Source organism: Motacilla alba, chromosome 6, assembly GCF_015832195.1.
Source record: "Motacilla alba alba isolate MOTALB_02 chromosome 6, Motacilla_alba_V1.0_pri, whole genome shotgun sequence".
Classification (NCBI taxonomy): domain Eukaryota; kingdom Metazoa; phylum Chordata; class Aves; order Passeriformes; family Motacillidae; genus Motacilla; species Motacilla alba.
In genome coordinates, this window is record NC_052021.1 from 26,414,749 (window position 1) to 26,440,350 (window position 25,602).

Below are 25,602 nucleotides of genomic sequence, written 5' to 3' on the forward strand. Positions count from 1 at the left end.
AAAATTATTTCATTTAGAAAGTTAGGATTTTCAAATTTCTTGTATTGTGCAGGATTACACAGCCTGCTGATACAGTGAGTTGCCATGGAAATAGAGACACGCAGCTCAAAAGGTACATGCTGGGGGGCCACACATGTAGAAAGTACCTTTTAACACACTAAAATAAGCTGCTCCATGGAGCTAGCAGAATTCTTTGCTCTTGGGAGCCTGTTTCTGCAAAAACATGCAATGGTATTTTATAACTTGGCCAAAAAACTAGTGGGTTTTTGTTCCTGCAAAGGAGAAGAAGAGAAAGTGCTTCATAAAAATAATGTTGGAGCACACAGAATGAATCACAGTATGTATATTTTTGTACTTGCTAGGTGAGTTCAAAGGCAGGGCACAAAAGATTATTTCTGCCTCCTAGGAACTTAAGGCGTAGGTGACTTTCTGTCTGCATAGGTGGCTTTCTGTCTGCAACTGTGGAGCCTTTTTGTCCTGACTGCTCTGGACTTTGGTATGTGACCTGGCACTTAGTGCAGGGAAATGCTTCCAGAGAGCAGCAGAGCTGGTGACCAGAGAGTGAAAAGATGGATTCCAGAGCTTCAAACCCAGCAGTGATGTCCATGTGCCTGCCCATTTGCCCTGGAAGGGCACGGTTGTGTCAGAAGCTGGGATGGGATGTCCTGGGAGATCTGCCTGGTTCTGCAAGCACACACTGATCAACCTTCAAAGTCTTTGAAGTTACAGTTACTCCAGGTGTAACTGCACATAGGTTTATAATTAGGTGCCTATAGTTACAGACGTGCTTGCAGTTTTAAGACACCACAAGTGAAGCATAAGGAAGCCCTTAGAGATGGTCTAAATGCAGTTATTGTCCCCTTGGACTCAGGATTGCTCCGTCTTTCCCTCGACCCCAGGTTTTGCTGGAATGCCAGGCTGGGTTGCGCTCAGCTGTTTGGCAGCCGTGGAGGCAGCAAACAGTCGGGATGCTCTTGGCTGCAGTCCTGTGGCAGATGAAGATGTTCTGAAGGGCTTGGAGGGCTGTCAGGGCCCAGGCCTCCTCCTTACCCAGCTCCACAGGCTCAGGCTGTGCCTGCAGTGAACAAGCCGCTCCCTCAGCATGAGAGGGGATTAGGGTGAAAGCTGTGTCACATCCTGGGGTGGTGAAATCAGGCTGAATTGGTAGTCTGTGAACTACCATCTGCTGGCCATCCACTTAGAGGACTGAGATGAATTGAATGGTCAGCCTTTTCTATTCAACAAGCCAAGCAGGGTAGCTGGCACCATGACAGTATTGCCCTGTTGCCATTGAGCACCCTGTATTCTGGAATAACAGGTTTCTTCCCAGTGAAGAGAAGCTGTCTAGCTGGCATATTTCAGGAGCACTGCTTTTGTTGAGATAGATGAGGCTGGTTTTGATCTCTGGTGGAGTGATGGCTGGTTGTTCCCTTGCTGTCTCCATACCTCTGAGTGAGGTTTTGTGTTCAGAGGAGCTGTGCAACCGCTGATGACTGATTCAGCAGTTTGCTCCCAGCTGGTCCATGGCGGCTGCAGTGGCAGAAGCTGAAATGCACTTACACCGATGAAAACTCTGTAGGTCAGATGTTTGAAGCTAGCAAATTGTAGGAGAGAATGTGCTTTGTTTGCAAGTGACTCGTTGGCTCAAGCTATTTGGGTTTCCAAATGAAAGTAGTGACTCTGTTCGTTGAGGTTTCTTTGGGTTGGCTTTTTTTTTTTTTTTTTTTTTGCATATGTGGTATTGAAAATGGAAATTCGTTGTAGCCACTTGGGCTAAGCTTTAAATTTCATCCATTGCTTATTGATGTGTTCATCTTTGTGGTGTACTGGAATATAAAATGTTTTTGATGTATCCCATGCTGCTCTAATTAAAAGGTAAATACTTTTAGCAAGGTAGATTTTTTTTTAGTGTGTGCTTGTTTGTGAAGAGGTGTTGCTGCAATTACCCGATAGTGTTTGAACTCTGCCTTGTTGTTAAGAATCACTTAGGGCTGACTAATCAGAAATACCTAGATCAGAATTGCAATCTCAGAACATTTTATTTGTTATTATGTAGTAGAATAATTGTCTGCTTACTCCACAGTGTCAAGTATGAGCTGATTCCTTATTTCTTCTGCTTGTTTTGCATTTGGAATGATCCTCTGCTGTTATTTAGGTTGAAAAGCCCTAGCCATACTGTGGATTAAGTTTAGTACAAACACTGAATGAAAAGAAAAATAATTCCTATTGTGATAGAAAGTTCTATATGTAGTAAAAAAATTCTTTTCAAATGCAGGCCTGTATGTCTCTTGCTACCTTACGGAAGTAAAATTCTGTTACAGTTGAGTGTAATGTGTTACACTTCAGTGAAAATGATGCCTTAGATATTACATGCTTAGAATATCAGAAATGTTTATGGTTTGAAGTGCCTGGTTTGGCTACTAAAACACAGAAGGGGAACCAGTAAGGGTTTAGGTGGAGCTGAGAAGTGACCATTTTGTAAGATGACGTGCCACGATGATTTTCCTTTGGCAGAGAAGACCGCTGTTGGTTTGCCTCGTTGCTTGAGAGGGAAATGTTTCAGCTGTGGGAGACTCTTTATTTCATTTAACGATTTCTTCTTCAAGCCGTCTCTGTGAACTCACAGGAAACTTTTATATGCTTACAAGTCACAAGACACTTGAACGTGTCCTCTGGGAAGTGAGGGACTGCTGGGAGTAATGAATGCAGGGAACAGCCTGTTCGGGGGGTCCCACTGCTTTGCAGTAGTGGCTAGGAGACAGTTAAGGCTTTTACAGCCTTACTTGAACAGCAGTTGGCTGAAATCCTTTATCTCAAGCCTCATATTGTGTTAGATAGTGACCAGGAAGCATCGGTATTTATATTGCCAAATCGCAGTGATTAGTGTAGTGTTATTCCTAGAACTGCAAAATGTTCCTGCATTACCGCACTTTTAATAAAGCATTTATTGCATTAATGTTTTAGGTTGTATTGCTCAGAAAAACTAAAATCTCTTTTCAATTACTTGTACATATTAAAAATAAATCATTAACATTTACAAGGTGAATGTGTTCCTCTTTTCCAGACAGTAAGGAAGGTGATACAATTTAGGTTGAAGTTGCTTCTGTTTCTGAAGTTTCATCAGTTACAGATGACAGAAAAAATGAAATACATCTGGTTTATGTTCACTAGACATCAGGAGGAGTGGATTAAAATTCTGAAGTTGGTTATTTATATCTATTTACAAATATTTTGCTTTAAAAAAGTAATATTCGGAACAGGGAAAAGATTATTTTCCTTAACTTCTTTGAAAGTTTTTTTTCCCCTCACATACTGTGCCAAGCAAGAGTCTTATTAAATCTTCCAAGTTCTCCAGGACATGATAGTTAAATGTTTTTATGTCAATTAATATTGACAGGAAGTCAGTTTGAACAGCATTGGAAAATGGAAGTAGTTGGCAGAACTAGCTAATTTCACTTAATTTCCTTTGGCTAAAAATATCTCTGAAAGAAGCTCTCCTTCTGAGATACAATGAATGCTTGTTTGACTGTAGTTTAGAATTGATGGTGACTCTTGTCCTTTAACTAAAAGGGCTTGAAAAATATCCATAACCTTTTGAAACATGTTTAACTTCCTCTGTAGTATATGTTATTATACTAATGCCCACCAAAAGTTCACATACATGTTTGACTTGATGTATGTGAGTAACCCCATCAGCTTGAATGATCTGCAGTAGAGATCATGTAGAGCATTGAAGATGAACGTTTAATTTCTTTCTAGGTACAGTTAAAGTTATTGCTAACCAAGACAGTGAAATGCGTGCAGATTATTTGGAGCATTTGCACTGCTGAGCTGCTTTCAGCAGCACTAATCCCCAGCAGTCTTTCCTTTCTGAGGCTCTTTCTAAACCTCCTCCAGCTGCTGTGCACATAAGAAATGAAACAAATCTCTTGGTGGGTCCTAAATTTGATTAAATCGAAAGCTCAAGAGAGCAGCAGCCCTTTGAGTATTTTGCACTTCAGGGACTGGAAGAGGAGCAGTAGCTGTTCTGGCACTCGCATCTCTTTTCTGTGTGTTGCTGGAGTTCAGAAACTGTGTTAGTTCTTGATTCTTTGTGTTGCTGTTTCATAATGAAAACCTTGTCGAGCCTTTCGGGCTCCCGCCCTTTAGTCAGCTGTGTTTTTGCACTGGGAGTCATTACATGTCCCATTACTGGCATTTTACAAGCGTGTAGATTATACATTGCTGAGAAGCAGTTTTAAATATAATCTGGTCAAGTTAGTAATCTTGAGGAGAGGTCAAATTAATGGATGGTGTAAAAGCCATGTGGAAATCCTAAGGATAGAACCAGTAAAGAACCTCTAGTAAAGAACTGGCTTGTGCTGCTTTAGCCAACTCAACAGTGCAGAAAATCTTCAAGTTAAAAACTGTTTTTGCACGCTGCTGCTAGCATTCAGCCATGGTGCTTTACAACAGAACTGTCCAGAACACAGGAACTGGAGGCAATTTTGGGCTTGTTTTGGGGGTGAGGGGTTCTCTTTTTTTGGTATTACAGTGTTTGTAGCGCACTTGGTGATGCTACAGTATGAATGCAGATGCAGCAGTAATGAATCAGGGTGAAGGACTGGAAGGCACCTCCTGAGACAGCTTCTCTTTCAAGCATTGTTACTAAACAGCTGGATTTTCAGCTGGGCTAAAGTGCCTTGTTCTTCTGCTCATCTTTAAATAGATTTTCTTCACCTTTTAAAAAATATGAATAAATTTATATACATACATCTAGAACAAAGTGTGCAGCCTTGTGTTCTTCATGTAGATTTTTGTATTTGGAGGTAATCATACACAGCATGACCACAGTTAAAAATGGTTACTTGAGCTTTGCTAAAAAATGTTTGTATTCATAGTAATTGCTGATGGCTTAAGTATGCAAAATATTATTTAATTGATTTTGATTACAAGCTTTGTGAACTTGTGCAGAAGTTGGAATGCCAGGACAGTGACACAGTTCCTGTAAAGGATTTAAGAGTATTTAAACAAGGTGACTGGGAAACAAGGGTTACCTTTCTTCAGCAGTGGATACTTCATATCTAAGCTAAAAGGTAGACTAATATGGAGACATGAAATTATTGTTGCCATTGATTGATTGTTTATTTTTCTTCTGCAAAGATACATCCAAAAACCTTTCTGTGTTACATGGAACCACGAAGTTCTTGGGCATGTGATGTGTTTTGAATTGAAACATGAAGAAAAGCTACTTTCCATGATGCATAATGATTTTGTAAAAATGTAAATGGGTCTTTATAGATTTGAGACATCTGTTCACTTATTAGGCTGTATTGTGTTCATTGAGGAGGAAAATTCAAGATATGGTAAAGATATATTGTGTCCTACTTCCAAGAGAAATTCCTTCATAATTTTGCTTACCTTGAAGCATGATATGTTGTTTCTTCTGGGGTTTGGACTGACTTTTTGATAGATGTATTTTAAAAATCCTTGTGCTTGGTTCTTCAAAGCATGTGAAGCTGGTGAGAACGTTCTGCTCCACATGAAAAGCAGAGACCTGCAGTTCAGAGCTGGTCAGAAGAGAGACCTCAAGGCAAAGTGTTTGTGTTGCTGAGCATATTGGATTTTACTGTAGATTGAATTGAGATTCTCTTGTGCTGAAAGAATAATCCTGTACAGGTTTCTTTGAAGAGGCAGGTACTTAAAATTATAGCAGATATTTATTGGCTGATTGGGCATTGAGGGAAGAGAGAATATTGATGTTGATGACCAGGGGGTTATTGTAAGAACTAGGTAAGACATAAGATGGTGACTCAAATGTAGTACTGAAGGCAGTATTATGTTTAAGAATTGTGATTTTTCTTCCCTCACATATACTAATTAGTACAGTTCTTGTACCACAGTGGGTTTTGTGAGCAATATGTGTAGTATTTTTGATTTATCCTTGGGTTTTTCATTGACATTTGAACAGAAGGACAAATCATTAACTTGAGTTGTGAGCACAGGCTTGATGTAGAAACACTTAGTATTTAACTGGAAGTTTTATATTTACACTAACTTTGGCTTCTCTTCTCTGTGTTCCAGAAATACTAATACGGAGCATTTGACCTGATCTCTACAGCTGAATCTCCTGACAGTAGGATTAGGAAAGAGTGAGTGCCTTCAGAACCAATATGTAGCAAATGGATGTCACACCTCTGAAGCTCCCCCCTGGGTTCAACACTTGCGTGTTTTAAGGATCCTTGTTGCCTCAGCATTGAATTGTTCTTGTGGACTTCAGAAACAGATTTCATGCAGTGCTTGCTGAACGTTGAGTCACCATGAGTAGTAATCTAGGAAAAGAAAAGGACTGTAAAGAGAAGGATCCGAAAGTCCAATCGTCAAAAGAAAGGGAGAAGGAGGCTAAGGCCTCCGGAGGATTTGGGAAAGAGAGCAAAGAAAAGGAGCCTAAGACCAAAGGGAAAGATGCCAAAGATGGAAAGAAGGACTCCAGTAGCACGCAGCCTGGGGTAGCTTTTTCAGTGGACAATACGATAAAAAGACCTAATCCTGCCACAGGTACTCGCAAAAAATCCAGCAATGCTGAAGTGATCAAAGAGCTAAATAAATGCCGGGAGGAGAATTCTATGCGCTTGGACTTGTCCAAGAGGTCTATACACTTGCTTCCATCGGCTGTCAAAGAGCTAACGCAGTTGACAGAACTTTATTTATACAGTAACAAACTGCAGTGCCTACCAGCAGAGGTGGGCTGTCTGGTGAACCTGGTGACGCTGGCTCTGAGTGAAAACTCACTCACCAGTTTGCCTGACTCTCTTGATAACTTGAAGAAACTGCGCATGCTTGACCTGCGGCATAACAAACTGCGAGAAATCCCCTCGGTGGTGTACAGGCTAAGCTCCCTCGCCACGCTGTACCTACGCTTTAATCGTATCACTACTGTGGAAAAGGATATCAAAAACTTGTCAAAACTCACCATGCTTAGCATACGAGAGAACAAAATCAAGCAACTACCTGCTGAAATTGGTAAGTGATTGTGCCGACTGAAAGTGTGATGCTGTTTTTACGTTCACTGCCAGTGCAGTTAATTATACATAACCTGTCACTTTTCCAACTGCACTTCATTGACAACTATATAAAATTATGTTCTTGATCATACTGTTCCACTGTTAGCTTGAGAATAGTCAATATCTTGTATATATATTTTTTTTTAAACAACAGAAACCCTTTTTTCATCTGTCATCTTAAAATCAGATGTATATCGTTTTCATCTTTGCTTTGTACTTTCACATATTGTGTCTTGAGAGCCCACATGGTTTAAAAAATAAGAGATACAGGGGCATTTTTTATTTTAAGTTTTTTTATAAATCGTTTATGAACTGTTCCAAGTTATAAACACATTATGGGCATGTTACAGAGGGGTGTGACCACAGTAATACAAGGTAGAATAGGTAACTATTACCATGAGCAAGCTATTGGGTGCTGTAACAGTTAATAATCTAGGTTAATGATTTGTGCAAGTGTCTGCCTTTTATAAGTCATGAATATATTAATACATGGACTCTGAAGTGACCAAATGTTGTACACATGGCTGATGATTCTTATGACTTTGTAATGACTAATATTTGTTTTTCCAAACTTGGTTACAAAGGTTCAAATGATGGTGAACTAGTGTGAAAGTTATTAAATGGTTGATTACACAAAATGTGCTGGACTAGCTGTGTATCAGAACTTCTGTGTTGTTCCTAATATGTTCTGCTTCATGGAAAATATGTCTTTATAATACTGTTCTCAAGCAATGTTTGAACAATGCGTGTGCCCTATGAAAGTGTGATTCTGCTAATCAGTAGGCTTTTTTCTATATGTCACCAGTTTTTAAAATGCAAGTATAGTTTAGCCCTTTTAGGGGGTGGGGGAATAGAAACTTCACACGATTAAGAAATTGCTTTGACTTTCTTCAAGTGTGAAAAACAAACCTTGTGAAAGCCCTTGTAACACCTTGAGTAATAACTCCCATGCTCTGTTTCCAAAAGCTGCTGGTACTTTCCTACTGTCCAAGGCAGCGTGTGAGTGTGTTGCTACTGAAGTGGCCCCTATGGTCACCAATTTTGCAAAGCTTGGGAAATGCTCTTGTTTGTATACCTGATAGATCTTTCTCAAGCCAGCAGTGTTTGCTCTTTATCTTGCACATTGATATGAAAGATACATAAGATAACATGTTCTTGATGGTGGGAATTCCTGGACGTGCCTGAAACTGCTAATCCAGTTACCAGCAATGCCCAGTACACAGGGCTTTGTCCGTGGTAACAGGAGTGAAGAAATGCAGTGGTGATGCCAGCTGCTGGCCTGAGCTTTGGCTCCCTGTGGCAGCTGCTGGGATGCATTCTGCTGGAGCCACAGGAACACTTTTTGCTGGGCAGAAATGAAATGGATGATGTGGTATGTTTTCTAATCCACGTGATTTTTGAATTGTCATGAGCATCTCAGCAATCCTTTGCATTTCCTCTGGGAGAACGAAGGAGTTACAATTTTCAACTATTTTGACACTTCAGTTTAAGTTCAACAGCCTCGTTGGATTTTTTACTGATCAGCAAATCAAACTGGAAACCATGGGGCTGGTATTGACAGAAAACCCAGCATACTGCATGTTTCTGCATTCACTGAAGAAATTGTGGCCAGTTTAGCTGGTTGAGCTGTTACACAATTGTCAGTATTTTACCTGGTTCTGTTTGTGGCTCAGTTATTTGTTAATCTAGTAAAGAGCCATCTTCTGAGGTTCAACTGGGGATAGTGCTGCATAAATTTAAAGTAATACTAGTAGTGTGTGAAGAAAAAACTTCTGTGAGTTGTTGGATCCTTGTGTTTGGTGTTGTGCTTCAGAAACTTGTCTTGTGTGATTGATACTGCAGACATTGCTGCTGCAGCAACCTCTTTATTTCTTTTGTTTATTGAATATGGTTTACATGGAAGCATGTAATGTCTGTATGTGTTTGTTCACAGTAGTCTTGAAAGAGATCATGTGTAACTGCTTCATGGGAAAATTAGTAGGTACTTGTGTCATGAACAAGTGACTTGTTTCTTTCTTTTGTATTTTTTTATTGTCTTGATATGTGTACAGGCAGTGTTCTCAGTTCTCTATAAAACCCTAGCTTGAGAACATTAACTACTTTACTTCTGTCTTTGTATCCAGCGGTTAGTCCTGCCTTTATTTGAATTGTGATAATGCCCCTGTGCCTTTTTACGGGTCAGCATCTCGTTGTTGAAGGCTTTTTAGAAGCACAAATGCAAGACAACTGTCACCCTTATGAAGAATTTCAAAGGGAAATCATCAAGTTCAAGCATCCTTTTTTATTCAAAGTAAATTTCTCAGACTAGGTTGCCTGAAATTGATTCAGGTGAAAAAAAAATTATTTGGTGTTTAAGTAACACAAATAATTTAAACTGCCCAGACACATAGTACAAGCATTTGAAAATCTTTTCATCAGACTAAAACCAGATAAGATAGTTTTAATCCTGTAATTGATTTCTACTCACTTACTTTCATGTTACTTTTTTTGATAAAATACTTGAGTTGAAAACACAGCTGAAAAATGAAACTACTGAGAACTGTATTTCTGACTTTCCAGTGGAATCTGTTTCTTTAAACACTTACTATTTCTTTACATCCCATATATGCACTTCAAAAAAACTTTCCCTTTTAAGTCTCAATGCTTTTAATCCCTTGTATGTTTTATAGTACAGTATCTAAACACTATAAACTAGCAAGCACTCATATTATCAGCTTGTAAATAACACAGAAATTTTTTGTTGCCGCAGAATGGAAAGTAAAATGAAGCCATTATCTTTTGCAAAGCAATATCATGTGGAGCATTTCAAATTCTTTTTAAAAATGCCCCATTGTTCTAAGGCCTAAGGCACACAATGGCATGCTAGTGTGCTTGTTCATATTTTTAAAAATTCAAAGCTTATGTAACCTGCTGGCTTGTCCAGAGAGGAACAGTCTTGCAGCAGTTAACTACAATGTGCTCATGTTGCTGATCTGGTGCACACTGTGCAAAGAATCCTGGGTTTTCTTTACTTTGTCTTTTGAAAGTAGATGTGCTACAAAAAGATTGGTCTGGACAAAAAGAAAATTAAAGATCCAGACTTCAGTTTGAAAAATGTTGCTATTGTTCCCTCAAAGAGGGATAGCATTAAGTCTTACCTTGGTGTTACAGACTTGTGATGGCTTTCACTGTTACTAAACAAAATTTTTCAGTTTTGTATAAGAATAAATGGCTTTCCAACTTTAGGACCTTGTTACTTTAAAATTAAAGATCATCTGACTTATAAACAATCATCCATTGCTTTTCTAGGAATCTTTAGTCTCCAGCCTTATAAAATAAAGTTTATTTTCCTTCTGCTCTTGCTGAAATAAATTGAATGTTGGACTTTTAAGTGCTCTGATAATTGAGATGTTTCTTCCAACACCCAGTATGTCTTTGAGTAGTTGATTTTTGTGCCAGTGGTGTTACTTGTTCTTAGATGCAGCGCTTTCCCTCTGTTGCCTACATTTGTTCTCAGGTGGTCCTGGAAACTGCTTTACAACTGACCTGTTTAAGGTGTTTGTTGTTTTGAGGAAAACCTGGAAGAGGTGAACCTCTCACCTGAGCTGCTGGGAAATAAGCTAAAGTTTGGTTCTGTTTTGGACTTTAAACTGTCTTTAGTAGCTAAATAACATAAACTTTAATTAGGTGACCACACCTGAGGAGAAGTTGTTTTGCATTTAAAACCAGTGTTTTAGTGAGAAAGAGGAAGTGTTATTGTCTATAATTACTAAACACATGTGTGTGTTTCTGGTCTTTCCCCCTCCCCAGAATCAAGCACCTCTCATTCCATTGCATCCAGTTGCTTTATTATAGGTAGATACATACTAAATAATTTCTGCTTGTATTTATCAGACTTCTCTTAACACTTTTCTAACAGCATCTATATTACTTCTACATTTTTAATGCAACTTGAAATTATTTCAGTCGACTGCGTAGTAAGTTGAGGTCTTGGTGTGCATTGTTGTGTTTTCAAATATAAACATATTTGTTTGAATAAGATGTAAAAATACTTAAATACTTTGTTTTGGTTGGGTTTTTTTTCATGTTTAGCCAAAAGCTCCGCAGGTGAATTAGTGGGAGTTTTCATTAAATAGATGGGCTGATGTACAGCAGCTTCGTGATACTGAAAGTGGCAGGATCCACTCCCCTCCTGGCAGCTTCCCAGATGCTGTGCTTGTCTGTTACTGTAGGTAGTTGAAATCGGTGTGGTGTAGATCAGCCTGGAGCTGGTGTGGCAGGGGGAGTGGGAGAGCACGAACTGGAGCAGGGAGAGCAGGACGCTTGGCCCGCACTGAGCTGTGGGATCCCTGGGCTGGCTGCAGCCAGCCCCAAGGTAGGATTGCTCTTGTTGTGTATGAGCATGACAAGAGCACTGCAGGTGCTCTGGGGAAGGGTGGATTACTGTCTGCAGAGAGCTGTTGAAAATGCAGCAAATTACATTTTCAGAATCTTTTTTTCCCTTTCCCGCTGCTTTCCATGTCTTGTACCACAAGACATGGAAATAACCTGGTGTAGGGTATTGGAATCCGGGTAGCATGAGCTCAGCTGCCCCGTACTGAAACAATGTTTTTATGTATAGTGGTGGGAATCCATTGATGAGAGGTTCTTGATGGCAAAGCTACTCTGTTGTTCTTTCTTACAAATTGCATCCTACCTAACAGTGGTGATAAAATGTTTCAGAGTGCATCTTGCTCTGTATCCTGGTTATGACTCTAGCCCTAAGCAAACATGTGCATAGAAACAGAATAAGTTTATATGTGAGGCTTAACCTGACTCCTTGCCCACATCCAACTATTTTTGTATCAGGGATTTCCTGAGTCTGATGCATCTTGTTTCTTTAGCAATTCTCAGTACCCTCTTCTTCCAAAGGCTTGGCCATTTTTTTTTCTTTAAACTCCTATAAATGCCTTTCATCTTTATTAAGGTCTGTGAGTTTGCTTTGAATGTTGGTCCTGCCCATGAAGTATATTGGTATGTATATATACATACACACACACACACACATAAGCACACCAAGTGCAAGGCAGAACTTACCTGGTCACCTGGCTGTTCAATCTCTGGTAGCATCCATGAAATAAAACCTTAACAGAAAGGTTTTCATGTGAAAATTTTGCCAAAAGACAATCTGAAGGGATAATTGTGGGGATGAGTTCACAAGGTGGACACCAGCTTCATCTCCTTATCTGGTAAGTTGTCCATTGCACTGAGATCAAAAAGTGGAAGATTAGAATGGAAGAATGTGAATGCTTTGGTGAGTCAGGCAGTCAGCATGAGAAGGATGAAAACCAGAGGAATTGTCTTGGGATGAGGCCAAGCAAATGTTTCATTTTGCAGGCTGTTACTTAAGCAAGCCTTTTGCATTTCTTATATTTGGAGTTTTATTGCATTCCTCCATGTTGTGTTGAAGGAATTGTTTTGCACAATCAAGTTGATAATATTTTCTTTGCAAAGACAAGGTTGCATCTTATACCAGTTTTGAATATTTTTGTCGTGTTAGCGCACACAACTCAAATAGAGATAATATTGTCAACGTGGTTGAAATTACATTTACATAGTTTCTGCAAGTTTCTTGAGACTCCAGATATTGTGTTTTCTGTCTGTGAATGCAACTCCTTTTGGAGGGAGAATCTGGTCAGGGCTGTTCTGCAAGGGCAGTATTTTTAGAATGTAATTCGGGGAATCTGCCTACACCAGACTAGGAATGTCTTTGAGACTCTCTTCTCTTCCCTCATCTACCCAATATTAGAGAATTTGTGGTTTCTTCACTGCTTTGAAACTCTTTTTCATAACACTTGCACCTGTTTTGTTTTCAGTAGTATAGACCGTGTTCCAGATGTGTGCAGCCACTTAGTTCAAGTCTACTCACTCCATGCTGAATGTGGTGCTTCCTTTTTAAATTACTTGCTAGTTGCAAAGCTTTTCAGTGATGCTCTGAATTTCATTCCCACCCCTTTTTTTTTTAAGCAGACCTGATAATATAGAGAAATATTTGTTTACATTATTTGTATCTAAGAAAACCTTCCTATGTTTCATCAGTTTGAAGGAAAAAGAAAATTGTGTTTCTGGGCTTAACTGGTGTGGTAATGTCTGCAAACAGTAGCTGAGAATGCTTTTATATATTTTTATTTGAATGTGATGAAAGCATGAAGTTGTGAACAGGAATGGAATAAATAAAAGCATTGATGTATGTGTGTTGGTCTCTAGAAGTCAGAGATAATGCCTGCTTACTTGATCCAGTTCTGGTGATTTTCTTGAGCTGCAGGAAAAGTGTAGAACTCTTTTGACCAGCTTCATCTTTAGCAACTGGGTTCTGATTCTTGTGAAAGCTCTTGTGGGGATGCAGTTTTGTCTTGTCAGCTAGTCAAATTCCTCCTGATTATGGTTTCTCCAGGCTGGCTTTAGGATAATGATAAAGTAGTCCTGCCTTTTTGATCTGCTTGCAGAGCTTACTAGGATGATGCCCCAAGTGTAACTCCAGTGGATACTGACAGCTTGCTAGAAGTCCAGAGTTATTTTTTTTTAATTTAAAAAAAAAATTATTTTAGTTTTTTTTAAAAATTTAATTTAATTTTTTAAATCAATGCTGCAATTATTTTAACTGTTTGAATACTTCAATAAGTACTGAACAGAGGGAAAAAAATCCTCTCAGGCTGCCCTTGCTAATGTATCCTGGAAGGTGGGTTAGCCTTTATTATCTGAGAGCTTGCTCCACACTGAAAATGGATGGGATCCAGATGTTACCCTAGGTTCAGCACCACCAGCACCCCCTGGTCCTTCCCTGCAGAGCTGTTTCTCACCTCCTGGTGCAAGGTTGTACCTCTTTACTGGGTTATTCCCTGCTAGGTGCAATACTTTGCCTTTGTCTTGGCACTCAAATGAGTTTCTGCTGTCCACCTCAAATCCTTAGCCCTTGCTAAGACTTTTCTCTACATTTTGCATGTTTGGGATTTTGTTTGAACATGTTTTTAATTTTATTTGTATTTGTTGCTTTCAGTTATAAGCAATAAATAATAAGTCTTTGCTGTTGTGTCTTGTTGAAGCTTGTTTTAGAGCATATTTTGAGTCTTTTCAGCTGAGGTTCTGTGGTTTTGAGTGGTTCCCACAACTAGATCCTGGTGTGCATTCTGCATATTGAGAATAATATTACTGTGCTTATTTCTTACTTATATGAGTATTTTAACTTTGGTAGTCAGTAAGTCACTCATAACCATATTAAAATTGCATTCCTTCTCTTTGGTAACTCTTCTGTGGAAGTTAGAGTTGTGCAGTAATAATTCAGAATAGCTCTGACTGCTTACCTCTTCTTTTGGCAGTCGGTAATGCAGACCAAAAAGCTCAGGCTGTCTCTCACAGTGATGTACTTGGATCTCATAGAGTTTCTCATAGAGAAACTCTAAAATTGTTTTTAATTTTTTTTTTTCTAACATCAGGAAATCTGTCCCAAAGACTTTTTGTAGACTGAAACTTCTCTTTCCTTTTTTTTTCCTTTGCCAGCAGAGAACCAAGTGAAAGATGAGTAACTATGAAAGTTATGGGAACTGTTTGTAACTTGTTCCCAGCATTGCTGATCTTGGATAATTAATACTTACCAATTAGCTTACAACCAATGTTCTGACACACCAGCCTGAAGTCCCACTAATATTTGCATTCTCTTCTTCCTTCTACTTTCCATAAGAGTCTTGATCCTCTTGTTGTGTCATCTGGCCTAGGATTTATCATGCTGTGAAGGATTTCATAATATTCAATCTGCTTAAGCATGGGCAGGCATGTCATTAATCCAGTGGAAAACAGGCTACATTACAAATTGTGCTTGCCATACAAGAGTGGTGCCTACTGACTGAATTAGTGATTGGAGACACTGAAGCCTCTTTGCTATTGACCTATATACTCTCTCCAACTGTTAATTTGTGTGTACTTGAGTGGTTTTTGATGAAGCAGTATTCTGTGTTTCATATGGCCAAAAAGAACTTTCAGAGTTTTGTAAGTCAGGGCATGTAACCTGGCCCTCTTGTCATAACAGGCTTTCAAAGTTGGCCGTGAAATGGGACTATAATTCTGCCTCATTATGCTGAAAATATTAGTCATTTCATTGTGCTGGCTTTTTAAAAGCAGGTATATGTAGCATCGTCATACTACAACATTTTTGCTTTGTGTGTATGAGAACAACAGTGAGGTGATTGCTCACTCCACCTTTTTTAAGGATTGTTGAGGTGAATACTTAGCTGTATTTTAACAAGTTTTTTTTTTTTTTTAAATGGAAGTCTTCACAAACTGTCTTCTCTGAAAAATGCATTTGAATTGTGTGATTTTTTTAGGGCCTTTAAAATACAAATTTTTAAAAACTACATGCTATGCTGTAACTGACTGTTTTGTGAAGGTTATTTATAGAGAAACTGTTTTATGTTTTCCAAATGAGCATTGCTTCTACTTTAAAGTCTTTTATTGTCAAGCCAGCTAGTACGTGCAATTCCTGTCTGCTTTCTTGGCAGACTTTGAGCTTTAATTGCTTTTTTTTCCCCCTTTGCAATCACAATGCAATATAGTCAAAAAAAGTCACAAAAACTTCTCCTTCCCAAAAAATATAACTCCAAACCATAGCACCCTCCTAGTTTATTTTTTAATTGTTGTGAGGGTGCTTATGCCTTCATTGCAGTTGCAAGTAGTCTATGAAAAATCCTTTATTCACTACTGTTAGCTTAGAACTTGTCTGTTTTGGACATTACTTGTGTCAAAAAGTGTTAGTTAATTTAATTGTGGTTAGTATTTCCCTAAAGTAGTGCTTGTCTTATTGTAGTGACTTTGGGTGTTTGAACAGTATTTTAGTGAAGTGATGCAGGAGTTGTCCACGTGATGGAAAGGAATGGGTTTTTCTTCAGGAAATTGCTTTCTGGTTAAGGCTGATTTTGATCTGCTGCACATTTCTAGCTGACTTATTTCTGTTCAATCAAGATAAAAATGTGTTTCAGCAAATTTTAGGTAGTACACAAAAAAATTGCAAATGTTGATTCTTTTACTATGAATAAGATCATGAGCTCCTTACTCATTAGACATTTTTCTTTCTGTACCTGAACAAATCTTTGCTTTAGGAAAAAGATTTTTGCCTTTTTTTAAAAATTTTTTTATTTTGACATACCGTTCTTATCCTGGCAAAGCAAAAATGACAGATTTCAGCTGTATCTTGGTGAAACTTTTTTTTTTTTTTTTTGAGAAGCATTTCCTCAGTACAACTGCCGCTGTTCAGACAATAAGAAGGACGCTTAGAACTCACTGAAACATCAGCTCCTGGGAAGAGCATGATGCAGATGGCCTCCAGTTCGGCCTCTTTGCGTTTGCAGATCATTATCTGCTGCGTGGAGTGCTCCTGCCATGTGTTTGAGTGCTGTGACTCCTGACAGAGCTGCTGTTGTGAGCAGCGCCCTGCACAGCGCGGCCATTCACGGGGCGCTGGCCCAGCCGCTGCGGCTGCTGCCACGGGGGCCCCGCTCGCCCAGAGCCCTCCTCGTCCCGCGGCTGGGATGGGTTCAGCCCTGCTGTCACCCCACGGCGGGGATGGGTTCAGCCCTGCTGTCACCCCACGGCGGGGATGGGTTCAGCACTGCTGTCACCCCACGCCTGGGATGGGTTCAGCACTGCTGTCACCCCACGGCTGGGATGGGTTCAGCACTGCTGTCACCCCACGCCTGGGATGGGTTCAGCAGTGCTGGGCACATGGGCTGTGCTCTTGCTGTGCTCAGGGCTCAGGACAGGGAGTTCCTCACCCAGGAAAACAGAGCTTAGAGGGGAGACAGGGCAGGTGGTGCTGGTTGGCCACAGGACCATGACCAGCATTGGTCTGTAAGGGACTGGACCCTTTTATTTCCTTATTCCTCTATTTTCCTACACTTGCCCTTCTAAGCTACATTGATTTCTCCCTTTCCCTTTTGTAAAGATTCCCTAGCAACTCTTCCCATCCCTGGTTCCTTTTACCTCTCAGCAGCTGTTCAAGGCCCACATGCAGTGACAGCCTCAGTCTGCAAGGTGCTCTGAAGAGCCTTTCCATTTCCACACCCTCTGTGGGTCTCACACACTTGGCCACGCAGCATTTTAGTGTTTTAGTTCTCAGGCCGCAGCTGAGAGAACTGTGTGTGCCTTTGCATGTGAAGATGTAAAAACCATTTAGCTCTGTTGGTTAGAGCATGGTGCTCATGACACCAAGGATGTGGGTTTGGTCTCCCTGCGGGCCATTCACTACTGAGCTGGATTTGATCCTGAATTTCTCAGTTAACCTCTGGATGTGTATGCTGTTAGGGATATGAAGTGATTCTGAAACTTCCTTTCATTTTTATCTCAAATTGAGTGTTTAAGTTGGTAGGCTGGGTTCATGCTCTTCACTTCTGTGATCTGAGTCTCTATCACGTCACCCAAACATTTTTCACCTTGTTAAGCGTATTGGATGTAAGATTTTTTTGCCATATGTCGTGGAGAGCATCAGGAGAAATGTACCTCGAGTGATTTTTGTTGACTTGCATGCTCTCTGTTGTCTCTCAATAATTCAACCTAAAGTTTTGAAAAAATTGCAGTGCTGACAGCATTTCATCTCCCCTCTCCTTCTACCCTTAGAGTGGGCATTAAACCCATTTTGATGAAATGCTGTCAAACTGTAAGTACACTATAAGTGTCCAAGAACAAAATTCCTTACTGAGCAATGTGAATTAAAAGCTGAATATTTCTATAGCTCTTGAATTCCTTAAGTCACTGTTCTTCATGATATGGCTTTAACTTTTGATTTCTGCTCTAAAATCTGGAATGTGTTGGGCAGTCCTCAATCTGTTTTAACATTCAGTATTTTTATTAAATGTTCACCAATGTTGCTTTTTAAAAGAATGCCTGCATCTTTATTGTGACAATATTAAGTATGGCTGTCCACATTAAAGTGTTTGGTTGCCCTTAATTTTCTAGAGAGACAGAGGCATTACTTTTCATTATTTTTTCCTCCTTAGGATTAGGTAGTAAGATGTTTGTTTCAAACATTTAGCTTGCTGTTGTCAAAGATATCAGCAGGTGCAAAAATGAAGTGCAGCACATGTTGTTGCAAAACCCCCAAGTATTTCTTCGACTTCAGCAGATGTAGAGTGGGAAGAGTCAAGTAAATGAGAACTCGGCACGATGAAATGGAGTTTATGCCATATTTCAAATTTGACATCATTGGTTAAGGCCTGAAGTGAAAACAAATGAAAACAGCAATCATGAAGTGAAAACTACTGCCCTGAAGTGTGTGAAGGTTCTTGAGTTAGTAAATTTTTGTGGGGCTCTTTTTTTATTTGTTTAAAGGGAGGGATATTTTAAGTCTTCCCCAAGCTTTTCTTCCTCCTATTGCGTTCTACACTTTGCCCACTTTTTCCATGAATAATAAAGATGCCATTGCCACAGACCATTAACTCTTGCTCAATTATTTCTTACATTTGCTTTCTTCTGCCTGGTAATGGCATTGACATGTGTGGGTTATGCAGTGCTGGATACAGCACATTTAGCTGTTGCCTCTGGTTGCCTGGACTGCACTTGATTGCTAAAGTAAGAGAGGGGACATGCACAGTGCTGGAGGAGCTGCTTGAGCACCAGCTTCACATTTCCATCTTCTTAGTTTATAGAAAAACATCCCATTTTGGGTTATTTAATGCAGGAAATAAGATATGTTAATGTATCAGTTATATATATGTTCACAATCTAAGAAAAACAGAATAATGAAGCTTTGAGGTTGACTTTTTTCCTGGCCTTTCACAATTGTTCTCTGATACATAGTGAGTATTGTGGCTACGTGACGCCTGAACTCTAGACAGAGTCTGAATTCATATTATTTTATGATTTATTAAATCACCAGTTGTGATTATCTGCTGACCTAATGAGTAGACACTCTACACGTCAGAACTTGCCCAGGATAATCCTGCAGGCCTGTGAGAAAGTCCTTGTGTCAAAGATACAATGCTGAAGCTTAAAAATAGACATTTGCTCCTCAAAAGGAATCTGCTGCTCTTCCAAATTTGTTACTCACTGAGTCATGCTCTAATATACAAATGCAGTGACCTCATCTTTACTGGAGAGAGTAGAAGCTGTTCAAATCGTATGCATTAATTTTACCTCCATCAGATGCAAAAAATGTGAATACATATACCTGTATTTATGCACACAGTTGTTTTTTTCTTTTTTTCAAACCCAACTATCTTTTGCTCAGAACACAGTGTGTTTGACATAAAAATAGGTGAAACTACTGTTCAGAGAGTTGTGCCTAGCTGTGCTTTTAAATTAATTTATAAATGTCAGAAATGAAGCAGTTCTGTGTGAAGTGGCTCTAAACTCCAAGCAAATCCAAACTTTTTTAATGCTTAACAGATAAGCCTTTTGTTTCAAACTTTTATTTGCGGTAGGTCTGCTTGCATACACTTTACTTACTGTAAGTTGTCTTTTTTGTGATGACTATCACCAATGTTTAAAATGTTTAAAAATAGGGTTCAGGACTTTGGATTATCTAGGTTGTCAGCCAGGTAATTTTTCTGTCTCTTAGTTGTTGATTTTGTGCCTCAAAGTAATTAATGATATAAAAACATCTTAATTTCTCAAAATTTAGTACAATTCATTTACTTAGTGATATTTTAAACTTCTGGTCAGCCTGAAACAAGTGTAAGCTGCAAGTTTTGTACTTGTATCCCACAGCTTGAACTGTCAGAATAAAATCAGTCAGTAAACAACATTTCTTTGGAGAATCTATTAAAGCATTATCTGAGCTTTTCAAAATTGTTGATCAGGTTCTAGATCTGACTGATGAAATTATGATCCTGTAATACCTTATTTTATATGTATAACTTTATGGTAGCAGTAGCTTTTTTTCAGCTTATCCCAAAATCTGTCTGATTCTACTAATCTCCATGTGGAGGTCATTGTTGAGAGCTGTACATTAAAGTCCTTTATGTTTTGGTTTTCCTGTGTGCTTTAGGTGAGCTGTGTAACCTCATAACGCTGGATGTAGCGCACAATCAGCTTGAACATCTTCCAGAAGAGATTGGAAGCTGCACGCAGATCACCAACCTTGACTTGCAGCACAATGAGCTCCTGGACCTGCCAGAAACCATAGGTAGGTGAGGAGGCTGGAGAAGAGAAAATAAATCACTATTTCCAAATGTTCATTAAGGGGAACAAATTAAAGAATGAGTATTTGTTGGTGGCTGTCGAATGACTGGTGTTCAGCTCCACACAGCTTCACACTTGAGATTTAAAGCAAGGTGTGCTTGTTGCTTTAAATGTTACCTTAATCAGTTTAAGAATGAGAGTTACAATGAAAAAAATCCAAATCCATTTCTTCTAAGACTTAAGGTTTTCTGTGGTTATAAGCAAATGTCTACTGCTTGTTTGTTCATTCTGTAGTGAAACTGAGCATATAAAGAAATGAAAGGCTCACTTGTAGTGGAAGTGCAGTACTTTGGCAGATAATTTTAACTTACATCTTTGCCTAAAGAAAAATGGAACTAAAATCATAAATGTTTTAAAATAATTATGTATATATTATATTATTTGGTGGAACATTTAAAAAATCTCCCAAGTCCACAAGGTCATCATGCTCTTATGCAATACAATACAGAGAGTTTGCAACTTACATTGGGAGTAATAGATAAACACAGTCCTAGTTGGTTTCAGTGTCTCATGGGATAAAGCAACAAAATATGCCTTTTCCTATCTCATTAAATCAGTTTTAAACAGATGGCAGAAAAAGATGTCTACTGTGATTTAAAAAGACTTAAAACAAGGCCATCATGATTTTAAGTTCTGTCACCAGAACATACTCAGAAGAATGAACATTATCAGTTTAATGGTATTTAATGTTGAGTACTTATTAAGTTACTTTAATGCATGGTAAAGTGAGGATCCATTTAATGAATGACACTCCAGCTTTTCTTCTAGCAGTAAATTGTTGAGGATGAAGTTACTGTGGCTTTTGGTTGAGAAAGTTTGACCTGAGCAAAGTTTACATTGATGATGTATCCACTGGAACTAAACTTCCTGATATTTTTAAACTCTGGAGATCCCATTCCATCTGGAGTTTGCATCTAACTTACACCATTCATAAGTACAGCCTTTATTTTTGTTGCTGTTTTGTAAATCTTGCTGAATGTTGTTTTACATAACACTTATGTGTAGTGTATGTGTCACATTTAGGGAGTGAGTTCCCTGGATAAACTGTTAATTATGGGAAAAATTCTCTAAGCAAGTGTGAGATTTCCATATTCAAGGCTTATAGACTAATGCTGTTAATTCTTGTGTAGAGTAGTAGTATGATTTACTAAGTTGTTTTGTTCCTGGTAGTCACTGAACTTCTCAAAGGACCAGAAAAATTTCACTTGTAATATGCTGCAAGACTGTACTTACAGGGAAAGGTCTCTGGGTAGGAGAGGCTCAAAGTTATTAGGCAGATAAGTCATTTGTGATATAAAGGAAATTGCTCACTCTGCAGTCAAGATAGTTTGGACTCACCTATTTCTTCAGAAAGTTTCTGTAAGCTTAGGTGGTTTCTTTTGAGTCAGGTTCATACCTGGTTGGACTGGATTTCTCTTTTCTCTGTTTAGTTTTTCCCTTGCATTGTCTTCATAATGTTTAGAAGTTACTTGCTTTAAAATGTTGGTAGCTGTCTTTTTATTTGCGTATTTGAGCTGAATATCAATGTTTCAGAGCTCAAGAAACTACCAAAGATAGCTGAATAATGGTAGGAGACAGGAGTGAGCCATTGTGTCGTTAACCTTACTCTAGTTCAGTTTTTCTCCACTGGAAAATCTCTCTTGTAAACAGTAAGTTAAAAAAAAAAATTAAATAAGAACTTAAAATCTGAAATCCATGTTTGTGCCTCACATGGTTCGCAAACAGAATTTAACAGTGAAGGGAAAGCTTTAGGTTCCATCTTAAATGATAATGATCAGCCTACATTTATGCATGTTGCAGAAAAGGCAGCTGTAGCCAGTTCAGCAACATTGACTCTATTTCTTAGTCATCACAGTTCGGTTCAACATACGAAAGCAAGTTGTGGCATGATTTTTAGATTACAGCTTGCTTTGTGGTTGGCATTGTTCAGCGAGAAACTTTGAGCGCTGAGAAAAGCCCGGCGAGTCAATGGCGCGTGGCCACCTGCGCACGGCTGGGGCGGCCCTTGGGCCTCTCCAGCTCTCCCTGCAGGTTCTGTCTCTGCCTGGTGTTTGCCACGATTGCCTTTTCTTGCAACATTTCCATCCTTCCAGGTGTCAGGATGCTCACTGTGTGAGTGCTGTTAATGGTTCTCAGTTCAGTCAAACTCTGGGTTACGAACCAGGGACAAAACAGACCAAGCACGTTTGCTCATTGTAAGTATTTGATGGTCTGTGAGCCCATGAGCCTCCTGTTATGGACCAGGCTTTCCATTACTGCTTTCCATTACTGTCCCCTCCTCCCCCACTGACACCCTTTAGATGGAGGCCTCATTTTTTTCTTGAGAAGGATGTTTTTGTCACGCTGCTTTGAAAAACAAACAGCCCCCTTTGCTTTCTATTTCTCCTTCCCCTCCATCGAAAAACCCTCTTAAAGTAGCTGCTGGACTATATAAACAAGCTTTGGTTTTACCACAGAAAGATTTCAGAATCTGCCAAACTTAAAAAAAAGCTTGTTTGGTAACTAACAGCATGTACTGAAATGTGCTGGAGCTGTGAGAAAGGGTCGTGAGGGTGACATGCAGGGGAGTGGCAGGGAAGGGATTATGCATCAGCAGTGATTACAGAGGTTGCAGAGCCAATATACCCTCTCTGTAAAAATACCAAGTTCTTCTCTCAACTAATGCTGTAGAAGCGTGCTTTTGTGCAGTAACAAATGTCGATTTTAGATATTAGCTGTCAGGAAGTGACCTAATGCCTTGCTTTATAGATATTGGCTTAATACATTCATATCTGTATTTCTGTTGATTGAAAATTGTAAAGTACTTTTTATATTAGATCATTTCCTGCAAGAAAAATGAGCTTTGTGGAATGGCTTAGCACATTCCGAGAGTCTCAAGCCCAGAATCAGAATCATAGAGGGATCGTAGCTGTTTAGTGTTTTCATTGCAGATTGCACACCCCCCCCATGCTGTGGTGGTTTTTTTTGCTTTTGGAGGGTGGTGGAATTGTTAGCTACTTTTATTTACACAGTGTCTTATCTCTGTATACTTAGCTGGCACGCTAATATATCCAAAAGTTATACAGAAGGAGGTGAACAACCTACCATTTATATTAAAATTATTAATTGAACTTTTGAGACGAGAAACAAATTTTGGGTGGAGTAAATTGTTTCTTAGGATTACAAGATAGCTTAGATAATTTTGTCCTGCAAATACCACATAGTGAGTGTTCCCTCTTCGAGCTTTTAATTTTAGCACTCTGTACAAATATGTTCACAGTTTCATATGTAAAAGCATAGAAAAACTGAGAAAGAAATCTAACAGAAAGAGAGTTACAGCTTTTAATAATACCAGATTCTTCATCTGTTTTTGTAATTTTCTAGTTTTGTGTGCTTGCCTGTGCAGTTTGGTTATAGTCAAATGTGCCATATTCATAGGCATCTAAGGCAACAGAAATTTTAATAAGAAAAAGAATAGTCAGTTGTAAATGTTCCAAAATTATACATTAAAAGCACACAAAATCCTGTCAATGGACACACTTTCCAGTATCTGACACAGCACTGCTCCTAAGAGATGGTTAGGAAAATGGGAAGTATATTTACAGCTCTGGACTGCCCTCCTGCCCTTCTCTGTGGCACTATAGCCCAGTAGCTGAAATCACAGCTTTCATGAAGTTAAATACTATTTATTAATTGGTTTTGCTGGTTAACTTGTGCTCCAAACTGCACTTCTAACCTGTTTAACCCCAGTGTACCTCTGAGAGCACTGTTTTGGTCTTTAAACCTTAAAACAGCTGATAAAACATGAAGCACTGACCGGAGCCAGAGGTATGGAATTGGTACAGCTCAGGTTATGCAAAATTGTGGTTGAGAGCTTTAAGTTTCTAGAAGCAAAGATATTTCTGAAGAAATGTGAAACTACTTTAAAATGGTATTTTAAAATCGACAGGTTTAGCAAAAGCAGGAGTCTTGTTCTGAAACATCTGAGCACCTGCAGCTCCCTCAGTGATCAGGGGCACCGTTCAGATGTGACCGAGGGGTTTGATGTGGTTAATTACTCACTGTTCTGATGGAGCAAAGTGTAGAGGCTTCTGCTCCAGCTTTCTCAGCAAGATTCACATTCTCAACATTTAAGCACCACCTGGTGCTTTGGTCAGCGAGCATTCTGTTTTGTGGCATCGAGCCTCTTTCCAAAGGCTCACTTTGGGAGAGCTGGTCAACATTCTGTGCTTTGTCTAAGGTTTTGTTCTTGGACTATGCTGTTAATTAAACTTCTTTCATTGGATTCTGCTAGTATTGGGCAATTGCAGTAAGTCCAGCCATTTTTTTATCTGGTTGAAAGCAGTGGCTCCTACTCTTATACTCTCATTTTTGTATTACTGTGAGCCCTGTCTAGTTCTCGTAGTGGTCTCATAAAACAAGACTTCTGGTTCTTGTTTCCTTCAATTCTAGACGTAGTAAATGTAAAGTAGCGAAATTGACTGGAAAATGTCAGGCGGAGGGTAAATGGGAAGTGACTTGCTCAATTTGTCCTCCAAGTTGGGAAGGGCAGGCATGAGGCTGTGAGGTGTGTCTCACACTAGTGAAGATCAGACAGTAATGGGCAGGGCGCATTTGGGTCTCAGTGTTTGCACGGGCTGATGCAGATGCTAAAAGCTCAGGGTGTGACATGGCAATTATGCAGAAGAAAATCATAACAGTTGCTTCTACATTTGGGAAGTCACTGTTGAATCTTCCCTCACTCTTGAGGAAGTTTCAGGGTGTCCTTTCCCCTTTCTTTAGGTTCTCTTCCTGGTATTTGCTGTTGGACAGCATTCAGCTGCAGGGAAGATACAAATGGAACCCAAGTCTCCATAAAATAATTCTCACATTACTTAATTAGCTAAAATTGTTAAGATATATTCATGTGTTGTACATTTCATATGTTTGCTTTATATAGTAGGGCAGACTTAAAAAATTAAAACACATCTTTCACTTAGGAAGGGTTAATGTTTTTATCACATTGCCAGTTAAGTATAAACTGTTCATACAATATGATTTACATTTATATGTATCTTTACTTTCCCAGAAAGGCTTTAAATAGGCATTTGAAAAGGAAAAAAAAAGACTAAAAATGAAAAATTAAATTAAATACATTTCAGCTGCTTTGTCTTACTGTATACAATATGAATTGAGTAAAATGCAATGCTTTCATTGATAGCTGAAAATAAGGTCCAGCTGCTGTTTTTGTCTCTGTTGCAATGTGAAGTGTTTTGTATTTTCATATAATTTTCAGCTAATTATAATTTCCGTTTTATGTTTTAATTAATACATTTCCAATGCAAACCCAACATAGTTAAATACATATGTATTGCTTCCATTAAAGGTTAGGATAGCTTCTAGTGGCTAATAAATTCTG

At 39.0% G+C, this 25,602-nt stretch overlaps 1 protein-coding gene across 4 annotated transcripts in view; it reads left to right on the forward strand.

Moving 5' to 3' along the window:
• Positions 1-25,602, forward strand: part of SHOC2 (SHOC2 leucine rich repeat scaffold protein) — a 63,399-nt gene that overhangs the window by 18,114 nt on the left and 19,683 nt on the right. For all 4 annotated transcript variants that reach the window (XM_038140420.1, XM_038140419.1, XM_038140421.1 and 1 more), the window contains 2 exons: positions 6,064-7,002; positions 20,032-20,169. In XM_038140420.1, coding sequence (XP_037996348.1) covers positions 6,300-7,002; positions 20,032-20,169 — 841 coding nt within the window. In that variant the 5' untranslated portion in view covers positions 6,064-6,299. The remainder of the gene's footprint in view (positions 1-6,063; positions 7,003-20,031; positions 20,170-25,602) is intronic.